Source organism: Bactrocera neohumeralis, chromosome 3, assembly GCF_024586455.1.
Source record: "Bactrocera neohumeralis isolate Rockhampton chromosome 3, APGP_CSIRO_Bneo_wtdbg2-racon-allhic-juicebox.fasta_v2, whole genome shotgun sequence".
Lineage (NCBI taxonomy): Eukaryota > Metazoa > Arthropoda > Insecta > Diptera > Tephritidae > Bactrocera > Bactrocera neohumeralis.
Genome location: NC_065920.1, coordinates 67,637,221 through 67,658,668, shown reverse-complemented (window position 1 = coordinate 67,658,668; position 21,448 = coordinate 67,637,221). Strand labels below are relative to the sequence as shown.

Genomic DNA, 21,448 nt, shown 5'->3' with positions numbered 1-21,448 from the left:
AAATTAAGAGTTTGGTGTGCTTTTTGGTCTGGATGGGTCACCGGTCCATACTTCTTTCGAAATGAAGTTGGTGGTGATACCGTAACTGTCAATGGAGAGCGGTATAGATCGATGATATGCAATTTTTTATGCGGTTGGAACAAGTTGATATTGACAACATCTGGTTCTAACACAACGGAGCAACGTGACACACAGCAAGTGCAACAACTGAATTATTGGGAGAAAATTTTGGAGATTAGATTATTTCAAGAAATGGTGACATTGAGTGGCCTCCAAGAAGTTGTGATTTAACAACATTAGACTACTTCTTGTAGAGTTATTTGAAGTCATTGAGATATCGATCTGAAATTTTGCATGCGGTGGTTTCTCCCCAAAAAGCTGCTCATATATCGGTCCTGCCGATATCAGGCTACTATAAAATATAGCTGCCATATAAACTATCGGTCCAAATAAAGTTCTTGAATGGAAAACTTTTTGATTTGGAAAGATATCATCACGAAATTTGGAATAGGTTATAGATTAAGACAATGCTGTAATCTCAGATCGGGCCGGTATAGCATATATAGATTAAATAAAAGATTTCTTTACACCCTTCCATGCTATTAGGTGCAACCGAAGATAACAGTTTATTTGTTATTCTTAAAGTTAGCCAAATATCTAAGAGGCTGATTTAATTTTTTTTGTTAATACAATCCTACAATTAAATATTTTTATTATTTTTAAACAAAAATTAAGAAAATAAATTTGACAAAAAAAATATTTATTAAAATTTATTGTAGAAAGATTTTGAAAAATGTATTTTTTTGGAAATTTACTTCAGTGTGAACATCTGTATGTAATTAATGCCACAAATGATATTGTAACAACAACAATACCTTAAACTTTAGACCATAGAAAACCAAATATCAAACAAATAAATATCCTGTAGATTTTCAGGATTTAAAATTTTATTTTTACGATATTGTATAAATAACATGAATTGTAATTTTTCAAATTTTTGAAATAACTAAATAAATATTTTACTTAATTAATTCAAAGAACTATTGCAGACTTACTTAACATTATTTAATTTTAATTGTATGTTTGAAAATTGTGTAATACAGTGTTATATCATTTTGAGTAAATTTTTTTTGCAATACTATGTGCGGTAACTGCACTTGGTGTGTGTAAGTATAATTAAAGAGCGATGAACTTTTCGTTTTTAAAGCTGGTAATAGTAAAACTAAAAGCAAATTAAGCAGTTTTGCAAAGTGAATACAAAACAAAACAGAAAGGGGGAAAATAGATTTTGAATAAAAATTTGAAAAACACGCAGAATAAATCCTGTAGTAATTGCAAACGATTGATTAATTTAATTGAAGAATTCTTAATAAGAAAAAAAATTAATTAAATTTGATTTAATTAGGGAAAATATTTTACATTATTTAAATTTTGTATACACAAATTTAGTAAGAAAAAAATTTAATTAGTTGTATATAAAAAAATTTAATTACAAAAAAAAAAACTATTTTACCAAATTTTAATTTCTGAAATTTTAATTAGAAGACAATTATTTACGAAATTATAATAAAATATTTTTTTTTATCAAATTAAATTTCGACGAAAGCCTTAAAATGAAAAAAATTTGATAAGAAAAAATATGTACTGTTAAATTTTATTTAAGAAAATTTAATAAAAATAAAAAGTTATTTAAGAAAACTTACTTAGAAAAATATTAAACGCGAAAAGTTTTAGAAAGAAAGGTATTAAATAAAAAAACCATGATTTTTAGTTTAAGATAAATTTAATTACAAAAAAATATTTATTTTAATTAATTGTATTTAAAAAATTCGAAAAAAATTTAACTGACGAAAACTGTTTCATTTAAATTTAATTTCAGAAACTTTATTTCAAAAAAACTTATTTACGAAATTTTAATCAAAGCAATTTGTTCTTTTTTAAATTTAATTTCGACGAAAGTTTTAAATAAATAAATAATTTTTGAAAATTTAAATTTGGTAATTAGAGTCATACACTAAATTTCCAAATTATTTTTTGAAGAAGTTTATAAAATTCAAAACGACAAAAATATCGAGAAAGATTATTATTATTATTATTATTATTATTTATTAGAGTAATATGAAATATTAAACTAACTTGAGTAAATACACACCAGCTACCAGGGCCTACGGTGCGAAAAATTATTTTTGGTTATCATTCAAGAAATTTATTTTTTTGTAACACTTGAACTTAAATAGAGTCGTGCTATTTTTGTAAAGACAAACAAATTTATGCGAAATAAGTTATTTTTAAATTTATTTTAAATTATTTTAATCAGAAAAAAAATTAACAAGAAAAAAATGTTTACGAAAATATTTAATTTATAGAAATTAATTAAAAAAAATTTCAGAAAATTTAATTAGAAACTTTTTTTAAATTTAATATAGAGGTATATATTAAAATTTAGTTTAATTTAAGAAACTTTAATTATAATGATTTATTTTATAAAAATGTGTTCCGAAATAGATATTAAAATTCAGAAAAAAAAATTTCAAAACGAAAAACAAAATAATTTTAACAAAAGTTTTATTAATAACTGTTAAAAAATTTCGTTACTGTATTTTTTTCGTTATTCGTAAACTGCTGATTTTCTTAAGAAAGAATTTAATGACAAAAATGTATATATTTTTTAAATTTAACCAAAAAAAAATTGAATTAGAAAAAAACGAAATTAAAAAAAAAAAATAATTGATGCAAATTAAATCATCCCACATTTTTTTTTAATTTTTTTAACTTAAAATGTACTAATTTATTAAAAAAAAACGCAATTAAAAATGTAAAGAGATTTTTCTGGTTAAATTAAAATAAGTTCAGAAAAATAATATTTTAAATATTTTTTTTTTAATTTATAAATAAAATAAAATTCTAAATAGAAAAAACTTTAAAAATTATTTACCAAAATCTACTTAAATTAGTATATTTAAAGTTAATTATATTTTTTTTTAATTTGACCAAAATTTTTTTTTAATTTAAATTTATTTAATTATAGTTTTTTTAATTTAACCAATTTTTTTTTAATTTTTAATTCTTTAAATTAATTTATAAAAATCGTCTGTATAAATTAAAAAAAATGGAATCGATATGTACTTATTTAATTATGAAAATTTATTTAGAAAAAAATTTAATTAACAAAATTTTAAAAAATTTTTCTTTTTATTTAAATTTTATTTTTAAATTTACTAATTAAAATTTTTTTTTTATTTATTTAAATAAAAATGTAAAAATTTATTTACTAAATTAAAAATGATTTTATATTAGTGTATTTAAAACTACATTTTTTTAGTTTAAATAGAAAAATTTTTAAAACTTTTTAAATAGTGTTTAAAATTTTTCAGTTGTATAGAAAAAAATATAATGTAAGAAAATTAAGTAAAAATATTTAAATGTAAAGAATCCAGTTTCGAGGAAGGAGTTCAGAGTTCCGTTAAACATTTTTATACGACAAAAAAAAATATATTAAAAAATTTATTATCATTATTATTATTAAATAATTAGCTTTGAAAATTTCATTTCAATTTAAGCCCACAAAAATATTAGAATATATTTATAACATCACAATACAGTAAACAAAAGAATATTTTTTATTTCATATTTTTTTAAATAATTTTTATTTTATTATTATTATTAATTTACAACTTTTTACATACATACATAAATACTCATAAATTCAGCTTAGAAAGTACATCATTATTTTTGACTAAACCAAAATTAAGAGTTAAAAATTTAATTTATTCATTAGCAGCCTCTCACTGCTGTTGGTGTTTGCTTTTGTATATGTGTATGGGTTTAGTGTTTGTGTGTAAGTGTTACGTTTGTAAGTGTATGCGTGTGGTACGGAACTCGCAAATGTGCATACACAAAGCATGCAACTGCGTGTAAAGTTTACTAAAATTATCTACAGATAATTATTACTAATTTTTATGCAACTCTAAGGATTTTAAGAACTTGTTTCTTTGCTTTTTCTTTGCATTTGCTTATGCGAGTTTTAATACAATTTTTGTTGCTTATAAAATTTGTAATTTCATATAAGAGAAAATAAATATATTTAACCGCGAATTATACAATACAATGCTGAGTGTGTGTTTGTTTGTTTGGATAAGTGTGAGCGCGCATGCGAAATTTCTTTTCAATTTGTTTTTCAGATGGATTTTTTTTTGTTTAGCTTTGTTTTAATCTTTGCGCTCACACATAAATTTTTGTTTCGATTTTTGGTTTTAAAAATTTTTACAAATTCTTTAGTTTTTGATTTTTTTAATTTTGCTTAGATATACACATTTTATTTTTAACTCGGTTGAATAACTTAAAATTACAAAAAAAAAAAAAAATACGTAACATTCGTTTACCACATTTCTTTTTCTACGCAAACTTTTTCGTTTAAAAATATATTTGCTATATAACGGTTTTGAACGCTTCAATAATTACTTTATACTCGCTGCAACAACTCTGGCGACTCTCTTTTAAAAAATATTTTCTTCGCTTGCTCTGAGTTTCTAAGAAACATTTGTTTGATGAGTTAGAAAGATAAGCATTATTTAAGCGTTTCACTGCATTTCATACTGTTTTCAACTATTAATTTCTATCCGCTCATCTATTCCTTCAAATTTGCATCTTTCTTCTCTCCTTTCCTCTCCCCACAAGTGTTTGTATATATTTTTGAAGTCGCTGTTGTGTTTTTTTTTTTACAAATATAGTTTTTGTAGCTTCTTATTGTTGCTGTTGCTATTGTATACCCAGCTTCGCAACATTTAATCGACGAACAGCTGGAAAGTAACCGAACCGGTTCGTGCATTTAAGCTACCGCTATAAATGATATTCTTGGCCCATGCGCGGCACTCGATATTCACCAGTTGATTTTGCTTCAGTTTTTCAAATTGTACAGCAATCAGTGGACTAAGGTAGCCAGGTTGGTTGAGGTATGGATAGTAGAAGGTGGGGAAACCACGGCTGGGATAGTAGTTCATTTCGCCAACACTTTCCTCATCGATGGGGTGCAGACCTTTGCATGATACCCAAATTTGTTTGCGCTGCGTGGAGTAAGAATATAAGAAGTTAATGTAAAGTTTTGTAGAATACTAAGTTTTTGGTAAGAAAAAATTATGAAAACCTAATATTGACCTAGTCTCAGTTACAAATAAAAAACACGGCCCAATAATAGCAGATTAAAATATCTCTCTATCCTAAAGAGACTATTAGTAAAGATAACCCCCTTGAATTCTGATTTATGGAAAGTTCAATGGTCCTTTCTCGGACTCAAGCCTCTTGAAGTCGGTCGTCTCCGCGCGATGTAACCTGGCAGATACTAAAAGATTTGTGGCCTTAACGCCTCGAAAAAACTACTGAGGAATATTTGAGCACGAATCTGATAGTTAGCATCAGCGACTATGTTCTAAGACCACAGTTTCGTGTTGATTAAACACTGGACTGGTGTCGAGATATTCTGTCATCTCGGTATGTAAGGATGACATCCTGCAGAAATGGCTAGTTAATGCTGAGATCGTCTCCATCACTTGAAAACCCTGTAAGACCTCAGGGTATATTCCTCACTCGATATTATCAAATTGATGTTGTAGATATAGATTGAGAGGCCGGGTCTGAGGTTGACTCTGAATGTGTTGCCTTGGCCTCTTAACAAATAAAACCTTGGTCCTACAAAGGCCTTTCGGGAGATGAATAGCGGCTCTGAGAAATAACCGATTGAAAATTCATTGCGAAAATAAAACGGATGTAGGTGTCAGTATATCGAAATCGACTTTAAAATCGGACAGCGTCTCGGGTGGCTCATTGCCCGGGACGACGGAATCGCACTCCGCCAAAGGTAGAGGCAAAAACACATTTGAAAGCAGGGCTACTCTCAGGCCTTTTAATAAATAAAACCTTGGACCCATAAAAGCCTTTCGGGAGAGGGATAGTGGCTCTGGGTGTAGACTGATGAAAAATTCATTGCGAAAATAAATTAAAAAGAAAATGGGCGTAGATGACAGCATATCGAAACCGGCTCACTGCCACTGAAAATGTAGGTAGGGATAATGTGCGAAAAGGGGGGAGTTTCTGGAACCTTAGGGGTGGGGAAATTGTTTTATAACAGAATTCTGAATTCTATTTTATTATACGCTTTCCGGAACTTTATTCATAAATCATAACCATAACTCACCTCATTTTCAGTTAAATTGCCAATGTGTTCTTTGAGATCAGAAGGCATTTCATTGGGCAGTGTTTTTACATTTTCATAGAAATCCGGCATCCAGTTGAAAATTTTGTTCAATTTCAAGAAAATGCAAGGACGTCCATTTTGATAACCGTAACCGGTTTCCTTAGAGCATGGTCCAAAGTTGTCGACATTGACAACACAGACCTTATTAACACCATTTGTCTGATTGAAATTACAGTATTTCTTCTCACCAGTGCTGCGGTATTCTGTCAAGTTAAAAATATATATGTATTTTTTGGTTAAAAAATATGAAAAATTCTGCATATGTGTAACTCACTTTCAAGAAACTGATCCACCAAATCCGTCCAATAGGCGCCTTCGACTGGCTTCTTTGTATCGAATTGTATCACCGAGCCGCGTTCGGTTTCCTCGCTCAGTGGACGAAAGCCTAAGCCGGGATTTGTGCCAATCAATGAGCTTTCCAATTTCCAAGTCGGTTCTTTGTCACTCAGAGAGGCGAATAGACCCTGCATGCAGATCGCAAATAAACCGGCGAGTACGATGTAGAAAATAGTGTAGAACAGCATCAGCTGACCTGGAAGTAGAGATGAGGAATGGTAATTTAGACTAATTTTAAAGACATTGTAAGGTTTTATCTTTTAGATTTAGGTTGAGAATACATTGCATATGTTAAAAATCTTTAGGTAAAGAATTTGGTAGCTGATTTTAAAGGATCGAACGTAAATCTTTTCTTGATGATCTGGAGAGATTCTTGAACTTAGCAAGGTACTACTAACTAGTTTTAGTCGGGATCGTCCGCTGGGATTCTTGAGGATTCTTTTGAGATCGTCTAGATAGAAAGCCTTTGCGCAGTGGAGGATCCACGAAAAGACCATACCTTCAAGTAAGCTTAAGTGAGTTTAACAAGCCGCGCTCATCAGCAAGTGTGTATGAATTGCGGCCATAGATGCACTCGGAAGCTACGAATGAAAGTTGCTATCAAACTCAGAAAATATGGGTTTCCTAGTGAATATGTGTCTGAACATTCAGAAATCTTCACATGCTTTGACTTCATACCGGATTTTTTGAATCATGGAGTCGCCAAACCCAACTCTGGGGGTTTCTTGACCCACATTTCCTCCAGGGAAATATAGGTGGGCAGAAGTTGGTTAAGGAGAGGTTTTGAATTTTCGTTACAAAAGGTTTAAGCTTAAAGGAAAGGTTAGTGGTGTGTTATATTGTGAGGTACTCTCTATGAACTTCAATTCCAGGTTTCCAGACTATTGTAGCATTTGTAAAGACGAGGTGCCATGCGGTAGATTTACCGCTCCGGAATGTAGTCTCTTTTAGACAGCTGACTATCTACTCAGCTAGCAGGGCGGCGATACCAGCCTTGAGTTCACTAACCGGGCGTTAAAGGCTGGTTTGAGGAATACCAAATCTCGTTGTTCATGGCATCGAATCATTTTATGATGAGACTAGTATGGGTGCCAGGCCACAGCGGAACTGCAGATAGTTGCAAAGCTGACAAGTTGGTAAGGAAAGGCATCTTTGCGCCGCTCTTAGTAGAGTTGTAGCAGGTCGGTGCTCTACTCTCTTGCGTGCTGCTACAGGAGAGCTGGGTTTTGCGAGAGCCCGTTTGTGACTACAATCGATTCTTGCTTTCTCGCAAGATTATTTTGTTCCAAGGTAAATCGAAAGAGACCAAGCTAGCGTATTCCTATTTGTGGAGGTTCTAACAAGTCTTTGTCCTATCGGCGTCCACCTTTTACCGGATGCCAGCTGTGGAAGCTGTATGATAGAAACATCTCCCACTTAACTCTTGATTGCCCTACTTTTGCCAGATCAATGCTTAACACTTTTGAGTTCACACTTTTAGGTATCCTACTGAGCTGGTGGGAATAGAAATTAAACGTCAAAGCAGATTTGTATTGGCTTCAAAGCGCTTTGTCGACTTATAAGATTAGATAAAGGAATTCTATTTTTATGGCTTCACAAAGCACTATATTAAGTAGTTCAAGTGTGAGCTCCATCTGGAGGAACCAGAGCTACTTAACCTCATTGAAGTAAATTTTCTTCAGTTCGCCTGGGAGTGAAGAGGTAGTATCACCTAAGCAATTTGAGCTATGTTGTCACTCCGTTTGACACTTACCGATATCGCCTACCGTCCTCAACTTTATTTTGAACTTAGGACTTGTTGTGTATTTGAACAAGTTTGAAATCCCATTGAGAATCTGGTTAGAAGCCTAACCTTACCTATTTCCTGAAACTAAATCCCATCGAGAATCAACCTAACATTACTTATTTCCTGAAAGTAACTGCTCAACTTGCATACCGCAAGCAAGTGCGGTAGGGTCTCTCAATTTCATTGCAACATTGTTGCAACTTACATATGTCTCTGACAATTACGTCGAATATTTTCCCATTTTTGCGCATTAGAAATGCATATTTCAAAAATAGTATATACAAACCAAAATATTTTATGCATTTTTGCAATAAACATTTGCAACGAGACTTTACAATCGACTGAGCTTCTAGTTTTATTTGTTTATTTTAGCTTTTTTATTATTATACACTTTTGCATAGTCGTATGTTGTTGTTGTTGTTGTTGTTGTTTTCTTGCTGCTTGTAATCAGTCAGTGTAATGGAAATGAGTTACTTGTAATCACAAGTGAGGTGTTTACTTCGCAAATGAAACGTGTGCACGAGCGTGCTATTCATAACGCTAGACAGTTTCTTGCAATATTTTATAATGACAGCAACTTAGGGAATGCAGTCAATAAATAATTTACGGCACATATGACATTTATTTGCTTTTTTTAAGTGCAGTTTGAAGTGTACATACATATGTATATGTGTGTGTATATAAATACTATATGCTGACTATATAACGCCAAAGTGCTGTTAATCTGCCTATAAAGCAAAACCTAGTGGCGTTGGCGTTGGCGTATACGTAACAAAAAATATTTTCTGTGCATATTTTCAAATTTACATACATATTGTCAGCTAAAATGCAAAATAACGTAACATCACTTTTCATAAATATATAGGCGAAGGAAAAACGATATAATTGAAACCACTCAAATCGAAACAAAATTCGAGTTTTGGTTATAAAGTGGTTACAAAATAGTTATATATTGGTTATCAGACACTCATAAAAGGAAAAACGATATAATAAAAACCACTGAAATTGAAACAAAAGTTGAGTTTTGGTTATAAAGTGGTTATAAAATGGTTATATATTGGTTATCATACACTCATATTGACTCAACTTTTGGTTATAAAGTGGTTATAAATTGGTTATATAATGGTTATTATATTCCACAGCGATTTTTGATTTCTTTATGATACGTTGTTTTGCATTTTAGCTGACGATGTGTATGTTAACACAAATATAAATGCTCATATGCGGTTTTTCATTGATTTCCGTGTTTACTTATGAAATATTCAGCTATGCTAAATCACTGTCTTCCAACACTGCAGAAAATTCAGACAATTGCTTTTCATTGTCAATTTCATAAGCTGAAATAGTCTGTTGGAGATGCTAAAAAGGTCGTCAGGCTGTTAAATGCTCATAAATAACTAAGCGATTTGTTTTAAAAAGATTTCTTTATCATAAGTACAGCAGATTAATGCCCGGTTTAAGGTGAGATAGCAGAATTGTTGGTAAAAATATATGAAAATGTGTGTAATATAATTATATATATGGGTAAAGGGTGTTTTTTAAGCGCTAAATGAATTTTTATTTGTAATAAGACAACGAAATATTAATGAAATGTATCTGTTAATGCAGAAAATTGGCTTAGTGTAGCATTTTCTCAATGGTTTTGTGAGTGAATTAGTTTGTGTGGTCATTCTAGCCTTCTCGTTGGATGGAAATTAAAATATATGCTCTATTAGAAGATATTATCCGTACAATGATCCACAGGCGATATAAAAAAATTAAAAATCGAAAAATGACGGTTTTAAAAAGAAAATATTTTTATTGAATACTTTGATCATTTTTGGGCTGCCAAAATTCAATTTTGGATAAATTAAAAAAACGTGTAGATCATTAGAAAACTATCTATAGAACATGAAGAGAAAATTTGAGAGTGATTGAGTAGTTTTTCTAGTAATCACTGCAGCAAATTCGTAGACTATAAAGATACACCTAATGTACTGATCAGCTACACTTTCGAAGCCTATAACTCAAAAAATATTTGAAATATAGATTCAAAATTTTATTATGGTATTTTTGTATAGTTTTTAGGTATATCATATCGAAATATGCAATAAATAATAAAAAAAATTAGGAAAATTTCAAAATTTTTTTCCAAAATGCACGACTAATAGCGAAATAATATGGAACGAGTCGGAATTTTCATTTTAAATTTGGAAACACATTTTTTTCAAAACTGATACAATTTTTGAAATAAAAAAGTTTAGTTTTTTAATCGTCTAACCTTAAAAACTTCACAAAACAAGAGCATCCCTTGATATCAAAATGAAATCGAACGAGTCGAAATTTTCATCTTAAATTTAGAAATATACTATTTTTCAATAGTTTTACAGCAATTTTAGTTTTTTAATCGTCTAACCTTAAAAACTTCATTAAGAGCACCCCTTGATATCAAAATGAAATCGAACGAGTCAAAATTTTCATCTTAAATTTGGAAATATACTATTTTTCAATAGTTTTACAACAATTTCTGGAATAAAAATGTTTACGTTTTTGATCTTCAAACCTTATTTCCTAACTAAGTCGAAAATGAGCTCAGCGCTGATGCTCATTTGAGAAAAAAATTGTATAATACTAATTTGTTGCAAAACCAACAGTTTTGGAGATAAATTTCCACAATTTTTAAACAATATTTTCGTACCACTAATAAAGCACCCTTTATATATTAGTAAACTTGCTGAAAAACTGTTTGCGTAGTCATATTTTTACTAATTAAAATAATTGCCTACTTAAACAGGTAAATAAATATTTATTTTAAGATACATATTTATATTTACAATTATGTATATATACATACATATATCCACATATGTATGTGCACAGAAATCTCTTTACAACCGTAAGTAATCACTTTGCTCACAGCCACACTGTGTGTTGTTAAGTAGCAAAGTATATAAATTAAATGTTGTCGAGTTAAAATAGCAACAATGAGGCGTTGGCAACAAAACGTGCCATGAATCAATAGTCACTTTGCGGCAAAGTCACTTTATCGCAGGTACTCACAGGTAACTGAAAGGCAAATCATTTAACCGCATTTTAGCTGTATTTACCATACATGTATATATGTATGTACTTATGCATGTATGTAAGTATTTACATGTTAATATTCGTATAACAATATTTAAATATATATACACTCGCAGTTCTATACTTATTTTTATACATGAAAATATATGCTTTTGAAGCACCTTGTATAATTAAAATATGCCGTATGTTGATTTATTATAATTAGTTCGAAGAATACAAATTTGTAAATATATTTTTGTGCTCTCGAAGTGTTTTGATTTTTTACAGAACAAAGGAAGAAAACATTTTTGTCTATAACCCATAATTTTAAGTAGCGATTGCCAACAGCTTCAAAAATATTTAAAATTAATTATTTTTTCAATGGAAAACGTGCCGAACTAATTAATATTTTCGTTAACTATATCATAAAATGATTTGAAGGGAATATTTAAAAAATAAAAATAAAATATTGGATAGTCGAAAAAGTCTTTTCGTATTTTCTCAATAGATGTCGTTGCAGTCGTATATCTCCAGTGCTACCAATCACTTTGTGTCGTACTATATAGTGTTGGAAAGGTGAGATCTTCTACTTCATTTAACCAAAAAAATGGCAAAACGTGGTCGCCCAAAATGGCACATATTTATTAAAAATATAAATATAAAAAAATATGTTGAAGTTTGATTAGAAATACGAAAATACTTTCATCGACTATCCAATATTTGGCAATATAATCAATTTCCATCATATTTAACCTGCATAATCATTTCAACGATTAATCAGATTTATCATACACTTCATTTAAGAATGTGTTGCCTCTCGCAAATTTATTATTATTTTCATTACCAACTTAAAGAGCTATATTGCAAAATAAATTCAGTTTTCGGGGCAAATAAAAATCAATTTAGTTAGTAATTTAAAAGACATACTTAGTGAAGTATAAGTGAATATTTTTTTATATTTCGATAGGTTATACTGTTATTAATAACATACTTAAATTTTAAATCGATATCTCAATTGATTGTTGAGTTACAGACTTATAAAGAATAGCACTTCAGTTCAGATATCTTCTTCAGTTTATCTTTAAGCGGTTACAACACTTCCAGAATACTCTTCTAAATTTTTAAGTTGATCCGAGTAATAGTTTCGGAGATACAGCCTTAAGAACTTGTGCGCTCGAGTCTAGCAAGGCTAAGTGCGCCGTCTCTAAACGCGTTTTTCTAGAAACTGTGTTTTTGAATTTTGTTAACTCGAGAACTACTGAAACGATCTTTCTTAAATTTTACACAGGTCTTTGAGATACAATTCTTAATGACTTGAACGAAGAATTTTTGCTTTTCGACTACAACTATTTCAAAAAAATGTCGCGAAAATTTCACTGAAACTAAAATTTTTTGTAAAAATGTCTACCAATTTTCTGTTTTTTCTTCTTCCTTCAAGTTCTAAGTTAAGGTTTAAATTAAAACACGTATTTTTGTTTTTACTTTAGATGATCCTGTAAAAAGTTATCCTGCCAACGCGGGCGCCTCTTTTCTTCGATGAGTCAACGGAAATGGCGCAATAGCCGAGTTTGAAATATTTGTTTCCAAAAATCTCAAAATTTCTTTGTTAATAGTGTATTTTGTAAAAATAAAAAACTGCAGTAAAATATTTATTTTTTATATGAGAAAAAAATTGTTGAAAAGGCTGTTTTTTACTCGAGGAAACCTATGTAACCCCTTAAATGGGTTAATCCCTAAAATATATAAATAAATCAAATTTGCTTGAAAGACAAGCTTGGCACCTACATAGTTGGGAAAAATAATCAACCAATCACTATACAATCTTTTTGGCGCGTTCCGCATATCATTCTCGACATAATGCTCACCAGACTTTTCACCGGAACAAAAGTTGAATTTTGGAAAGCCCAAAACTAACAAAATTTTTGGTAAAATTTAAAATATCCTTCGTGAGAATTTTGTTTCAGCTTTCATCCACAGCAGTATCGCTGCAGCCGCGGAGTACTATTTTTAACAACGTCGGATATTTTCAAAAAATTTTTAATTTTTTCTTCGAAAATTTTAAAGTTAAAATCTTACAATTGTATACCCTTAAAAATGAAAAAAAGTTATATTTTTTTAATTCACCAAAATCGCATTTTTTTACAGCCTAAGCTAAGTGTGTCCCGTAACAGTCCAATTTCGTCAGCATTATACAATATTTATTAATTATTTTATCCTTTGCCGCAATTTGTTTTATAATACTTAGAAAGATAGGAAATAGATTTATAGTAATATATGTATATTGCATTTATTTTCTTCAGTTTCTGAAATAGCAATTCACTAGTCACCTTGAACTTGAAAACCACAAATTGTATTGTATTTTCATTTTATATGCTAAGATAATAAGATATTTTTTTGTTTACCACAATTTAATGTAATCATATACATAAAAGTATATTTATGTATACTAATTATACATGCAAATGTAATATATACATGTATGTATGTATAGTTATTTCTATAAATATCATTTGCATTATTAGTCACTTTTTCTTTCAATTAAATAAAATTATATGCGCCGGATGTTAGAACACAACACAATTATTCAAAACATTTCACAATTAAAAATTTATACAAGAAAAGTACCCTGAAGCAAATGATGATTGAAATATTTGGCGAATCACCCCTCAGGAAATGTAAATTGCTATTTTTGATTTTTGAAACAAATAAATGAAGACAAAAACGATTTAGTACTTTTAAAACAGGTTGGTTTTCTGCTTACAATAATTTTTGGTTGCATTTCTGTATTTTGAGTTTTCAAAAATTTAGTTTTGGAATTTTCGAAAATTGTGTTTACAGAAAATCTCAATTTCGCTTACTTTTCAGCATTTTGAGTAAAGCTACTTGTATATGCAAGTTTTGCAGTTTTAGAAAGTTTTGTTCACAAAGAATTTCAATTTTTCTTGTATTCCTGCATTTTGATTAAAGCTAAATGTCTATTTTGAAGTTTTCTGTCTAAAAATCTTAATTTTGCTTGCTTTTCCGCAGTTTTGGAGTTTTTGAAAATTACTCAAACTATTAGAGATTTTCGCTGACGATAATTCATCTCGACAAAAAGAGGTTCAACCTTTCTTTAGAATAGTTAAATTTTACTTATGGTGTATATTATAAGAATGTTTTAGCTCAAAGTACCGCCTCATTATTATAAACAACTTAAAGAACAGCTGTCTAAACTGAATTAATAAAATATTAATCAAGCATTATTTGCTAGCAATTAAGAGTTGGTTATTTGGAAACACCGCATTTTTTATTTAAATACAAATGTACATACATATACATAATATATGATACATACATATATACATCTTTATCTTTAAGTTTAAATTGGTTGAAAGTCACGATTGCTGAGCGCCACCTGTTTTTGTAAACAGTTATTGCTTTTCTTTCTATGCATATATTCACATATAAATTCATGCTCATTCATGTGTACTATTGCTGTATACTTAACATACTTTCAATCATATATGTTTTTATTTATTACAAATATACATATTTATTTTGTAATCTTATTTCATTATTAATTTAAATATATATTTTCACTGCTTTAGTTATTTAATTATGTAGTACTCATATCTTTTAAATACACATCCCACAACATTTCGCTATTGCACGCAACATCTTTCACTCAACATTTGCTCTAGCAACATGTTCTTGCTTGCAGCGAACTTATACGATCTGTGTTGCTTTGTTTAGCAACAAAAAGCCGTCAACACGTCAACACGAATACCAACAAGTTGCTGCTTACGATCAGCTGTTCGTTTTGTTATTGAATTATTTTCGCTATTGAATTTTTGTGAACATTTTTTGCATTGAGTGAATAAAATAAAAATTAAATGTATTTTAAAGTAAAAGTGAAGGGTAAATGAATAAAATAAATGGTCGAAAAGTGCTGGAAAAGTGAAGAGGGAATATGAGAGAGTAAGTTGGCCGAAATTGTGAGCATTGTTATTATAAAAGTTATTGGAACTCGTAGACTTGCTGCTCAGTACAAAAAAAAGTGAAATAATAAACTCAATTAAACTTAATTTCAAAAAAAAAAATTATTATATATACATATGACAACAACTCATAATCTGATGTAGTGAGAAAATAATACATAAATTTGTGGCAAAAATTTATTTGAATAGTTATTCTACTTCATCAACATCATTCTAAACGATCATTTTATTAAAGTTAAACTTTATTTTATTATTACCTACATAAAAATAAAAAAAAATTTAAATTAAAAATTAACTAAAAGCTAAAATCTCATTTGTAAATACGCAAGAAAAACCAGTTTTGGCCGAGATGTTTTGTATAACCAATATTTCTTCTAAAAGCGTATTTACGTTTGTCTGTACAGAATCAAATTTAAGCCCAGCTCAGCGCGATCAAACGAAGACAGCTTGCATTTTAGTTAGTACAATTGTATGAAATTCAGTGACAGGTAATTAATTAATTTAATCTTTTTGTGAAATATATTAATGTTGTTTTATTACTTGCGTCATTATTATACACGAAATTAAAGTTGTAATTCATCCTTCATTTCCATAACACGTGTCGTTAATGCAATTTTTTGCTACTTGTCTTATACCGGGTTTTCCAATGGAATCGTTTCGGGTATTTTTAATATATCGGTCGAAGTAACGAAAATGTCGTTATCGCTCAGGCAATTGTTGCTGAGGCCCGCAATTTGTCGATTCCAAAACTTTTGCAAATAATCGGGATTATCTAATGTCACAACCTGGTGGATTTTAAGAGAAGATTTGGGCTTGCATCCGTATAAAATTGTTCTCACTCAACTTAAAAAAAAAAGATTCATCTCCTCTGATGAGGCTTACTTAAACGTTAAACAAACAAAACTGTCATTTCTGTTGCGAAAAAAATCAACAAATTATTCATGAACAACCATCACATTCACCTAAATTGACAGTTTGGTGTGATTTTTGGGTCGTGGAATTTGACGTTGAGCAATACTAAAAGCTCCGTCAGGATCGGGAGGTCCTCTTCGAGCCGTTCGATACTAAACGAGGTTTTCGATAAGGCGACTTCCTTTCGTGCGACTTATTCAATCTACTCTTGGAGAAAATGATTTGAGCTGCAGAACTTTATAGAGAAGGATAAGGAAACGAAGCAAATAGATCTGGTAGTAAACGACGGCAAGACGAAATATGTCTTATCATCAAACAAACACTCATCGCACTCGCGACTTGGCTCGCACGGCACTGTTGACAGTTATAACTTCGAAGTTGTAGATAATTTCCTCTATCTTGGAACCATTATTAAAAACATCATCAATGACAGTCTCGAAACCCAACCTAGAATAACTCTTGCCAACATGTACTACTGAGTAGTTTAGAAGTAAAATCCTTATTATTCCCGTCCTGCTAAAAAAAAAAGGAATCATCGGTCCGTACTTCTTTCGAAATGAAACTATTACCATCAGTGGAGAACGGTATTGGTCGATGGTAACCAACATTTTATAGCCAGAATTAGAACAAGTTGATCTTGACAACACTTGGTTCCAACAAGACGGGCTACGTGCCACACAGCACCTGCGTCATATTTGAAAAAAATGATGACATTGAATGGTCTCCAAGAAGTTGTGATTTAACACCATTCTTGTGGGGTTATTCGAAGTCAATGGTCTTTAGCAATAAACTGTACTCCCCTTAAGCTTTAGAAGTCATACCACCCTTCTTGGAAAACCTTGTATTTGCGAAGGTTATTATTGCTACAAAAGAAGGAAATAAGTATAAGCGCATGTATTAACTAACAGTATTAATTTGAATATTTATTAAGCAAAGAGTGGGCAAATTAGTGTCTAGTAATCGAAAATCAATTAATCAGCGTCACTGCATTTCTGGTATTTTTGCCTGTAAGTGCTGTTGCCGGATTATTTTAGCACTCTGTATATACTGAAGTCATTTTAGAAGGACCAAAAACTAATTACCTGTCTTCGCTCGGTATAAATTTGGTTTATAAAAATCGTTAATGATCCTATCTACTAAGCTAATTAGTAGTATTTCGGAAATATTTTCTTGCCTTAAGCATTAAACCCTTACCTAGAACAACTCAAAATGGCTTGTGTGCGTAAGCCGCACATTTCTCTGAAACAATGAAGCAACATTAACTTATAGAATTGACCATGAAGTGTATACGAGTACAATTAGACTTTATGCAAGTCCACAAATAAGTAAACAATGGAATGACGTTGGTCTACCCATATGTGAGAATATATAGGTACGTGCAACGAATGAGGAATGTGTCTTTTACTCGAAGACAAACATATCTGCCATATATGTACATATATATTTTCATTATTTATATACATACATATATGTATATGTCGGCCCATTTGCCATGTGGTGTGACCTCGTTAGTCACTTTACGCATCGTAAAGGATATTTGTATCCCAGCACAGGGAAAATGTATGATATGTATAGTCACCAAGAGAGAGAGAGAGCAGGATGTACCGCTGTTGCTTTGATGACAGCAATACACACCGGGTAACAGCGTCCAAGGCGCCAAAGTGTCGTTTAAATGATATTCTAAAAGCTGTTAAGCAGCGAGTGTATATGTATGTACTTATATATATTAATACGCATGATTTGCACCTAGTACCCGAGGAGGTAGTTGAAGTTGTAAACAAAGTGTTACATTGAAAGTACTTAGTGGCATTTGATTATGAGCTAATGTGCCCTGGTTGGAAATTAGACAAATGGGCATACTAATTATCGCTAAGAAAACTTTTAGGTGACCTACAAGGCGTCATGGTATGAAAGCTCCCCCAGCAATTAATTTTGTGCTTCAATATAAATTTATTGAAAACATTTTTTTTTTTTTGAGATCCTTAAATGAAATTGCTATGTAGTATATATATATATATTTTCGGAAAAGATTTAATTAATTGACATACCAAAGGAATCTACCGTTAGGTCATTAGGTGGATGTCACTTTCTCTCCCACCAATCAATATTAATAAGGGGATCAAAGCTAGGCATACATACCAGTACTCTGTCTACGCTGGAGGTGTCAATGCACTCCACCTCAAATATTTTCTGGTGAAGCAAGGACCCTTCTTCTATGTTTTTCATTGACTTTGCCATTAAAAGACTATTTTTGTTGTAGTATTTTGCTTCATAAAGTAAAATAATAACTTAAGTGTCGTAAAAATTCTGATTGCTTCGAAATTAGTTGATAAATAAACGATAATGAAGATTATTGAAAGGAAAGGTGTGGATTATACTGAAGATTCCTGCAAGAAAAATGGTTGAAACTTGTAGAGTGTGGATTATACGAAGGTCTAAAATATATTTGGAGCCATGTGTAGAAATTCACGCAAGTAAGGTAAGTTCTCCGAGCACCATTCACTTGGGAGTGGCCAGAAACGATTCTTTTACATATGGCTCAAACAGCTCACGACTTCCGGTCTTAGACCAAGTATACTCTGGGTGGTCTAGTTTTCGATTTCCCATATATGTATGAGTAAAAGTACTTAACGCAGGAACATTTTCTTATTTTGCTTCGATATTTAAGGCATTCGAAGAAATGAAAATTGAAAACTTATTCTTGTAGAGGATTTAGCGATCTACAGAAAAATTTTAAATAATTTTTTGCCAAGTCGACTCGTTGAAGAGTTATGCGCGATCAAAGTCCAACCTTAAATCGTAAGAGATAGTTTTTAAACTTTTTTTTTATATATTTTTCCACAAAATAATGCCTCAAAGTCATAAAATGTCATATCAATCTTTACCAAGTTTTTTGGCCTTCTTTGCGATACTTTCACTCTGTCTAAGAAAAAATTAATATTGTTTTTGGTGCACCCTAATGTATACAATTACATATACATAATCGCGCAATAAATTTTCCTCTGCTCTTGATAACTTATCATAATGAAAGCAGAAACAACTAAAAGCCTTTAATCACTGCTATTATTTATTTGGCGCTTGTTCACACCTGGGGAAAATGATGGCACATTTTAGACCTTTACTTCCAGAGTATTTGGAACAATAATTGTTTTAGTGATTACATTAAAAGTAAATATAACAAGTAAGGAAGGGCCAAGTTCGGGTGCAACCGAATTTTATTTGCTACTTGCAGGAATTAGAGTTCGAGAAATACGTTCAGGTGGTGGCAAAATTTTATATTAAAATATGTTGTGAAAGAATTAAACTTAGTGCTATTACTCCATTCTAGTTCGAGTCAGTTAAAATTATATTCAAAATATGTTCAAATGAGGCATATATACACACATATATAATATTAACTCGACCGAAGAGGCTAAATTTGATATATTGAGTTAATGTGGAAAACGTCAATCATTGTTTGTACATATTAGGGATATAAGGTTTAGGCAAAGATATAGACAACTCCCGTTATAATTCAGTGTTAAACCACATCATTTTTAAGAAAACTTGTCCATGACGGAACTCATTATATGGGATATATTGGGGGCAGAGAAAGATACGTGTTAAATGCATTAATTTGGACATTGCTCAGGTATACTTGAAAACGTGTTCACTGATCGAATTATTCTTAATAAGGTTCGTTAGAAAAATGAAAATCTTTATATGAAGTACTGCTGTGGCAAAAAATAGTAAGACTTTTCAATTAATTTTTTGCTTTTAATGTAATAAATTTCGCGCGAAAACCCATCCCTCAAATTATTTTTTTCTACGTTGGTATGACTGTCAGTAACATCTGTGCGAAATATGACATGAAAATAGTCATTAGTGTTTACTATACGCTTGGCTTTCTGAAGTACATAAAGTGCATTTGGTGATTTTTGCGATGAGTGAAATTATTCAAAAAAGAAGTTTCATTAAATTTCGTATGTGGAATCGAATTTCTGGTGTCGAAACAATGTTGAAAAATGCCTTCGGTGATAATTATTTGTGGCGAGAAAGTGTTTTTGATTGATACAAATCATTCAACTACCAGGATGTCGTGAAATGTAGTACTACTGGCGATGAGTCTTCGATCTATGCTTACGACATAGAAACGGGCGATCAGTCGTTCGCATATCGTGACAAAGGTGAGCCGAAGCCGAAAAACACGCCATGGTAAGTCAAAAATCATGATTATGTTGACAGTTTTCTTAAGATTATCGAGGTGTGGTGCAACCCGAACTACATATTTCCGACCGGCCAAACTGTCAAAAAGGGATGCTATTTGAGTGTTATGCGTATTTTGCGCTATGCTATTCGTAAAAAGAAGCCGAAATTATGGCCGAAAACTGTTGGTTTTTGGACTACGATAAAGCTCTGTCGCATACTGCATTGATTATTCGTGACTTTTTCGCCAAATTTTCAACCAATACCGTCCCGCAAATCACCGTGTTCGCCTGATTGAGCTCCGTGTGATTTCTGGCCAATTCAGCCAACTCAAACGACCGCTTCGGATAAACCGATTTGCGTCAACTGAGGCCATTAAACGTGAATCGTTGCTCGCATTGAAGGCTGTTACGGAAATTGACTTCAAGAACTATTTCAAGGGTTGGACGTTGGCACAAGAGGTTAAGGTGTGAACCTGGTTGTTCGGCTTCGAAACGCGTGCGTATCCGGAAATCGGCCAAGATGGTTATGGTGCTTTTTTGAGATGCGAGAGGAATTTTGTTTGTGTATTACTTGAAAACTTTATTATTAATTCTGAATTATTATTTTGGACTAGTTAAAGGAAAAAAATTGTGAAAAAAGACCCGGTTTGCAGAAGAAAAAAATCCTTTTTCATCAAGACAATGCACCTTGTTACAAGAGAATTTTGACAAAAAATCCATGAATTAAAGTTCGAACTGTTGGAGCATACAACGTATTCACCAGGTTAGGCCCCAGCGACTTCCATTTGTTTCCAGAACTCAAAAACTTTATGCGTGGCAAGCGTTTGTCATCAAATGAAGAGGTCATAACGGCCGTATTCACCAGACCTTCCGAATTCTCATTTCAGGGATGGGATCCACAGATTGGAGGATCGTTCGAGCAAGTGTATTAATGTTCAGGGAGATTATACTGTATAAT

The 21,448-nt window shown here is 31.1% G+C and overlaps 1 protein-coding gene across 2 annotated transcripts in view; it reads right to left on the bottom strand.

The window, feature by feature from the left end:
* Positions 1-4,186: 4,186 nt before the first annotated feature.
* Positions 4,187-21,448, bottom strand: part of LOC126752932 (sodium/potassium-transporting ATPase subunit beta-1) — a 53,829-nt gene continuing 36,567 nt past the window's right edge. For both annotated transcript variants that reach the window (XM_050463979.1, XM_050463980.1), the window contains exons 3-5: positions 6,525-6,782; positions 6,191-6,453; positions 4,187-5,063 (exon numbers count right to left, since the gene is read on the bottom strand). In XM_050463979.1, coding sequence (XP_050319936.1) covers positions 4,785-5,063; positions 6,191-6,453; positions 6,525-6,782 — 800 coding nt within the window. In that variant the 3' untranslated portion in view covers positions 4,187-4,784. The remainder of the gene's footprint in view (positions 5,064-6,190; positions 6,454-6,524; positions 6,783-21,448) is intronic.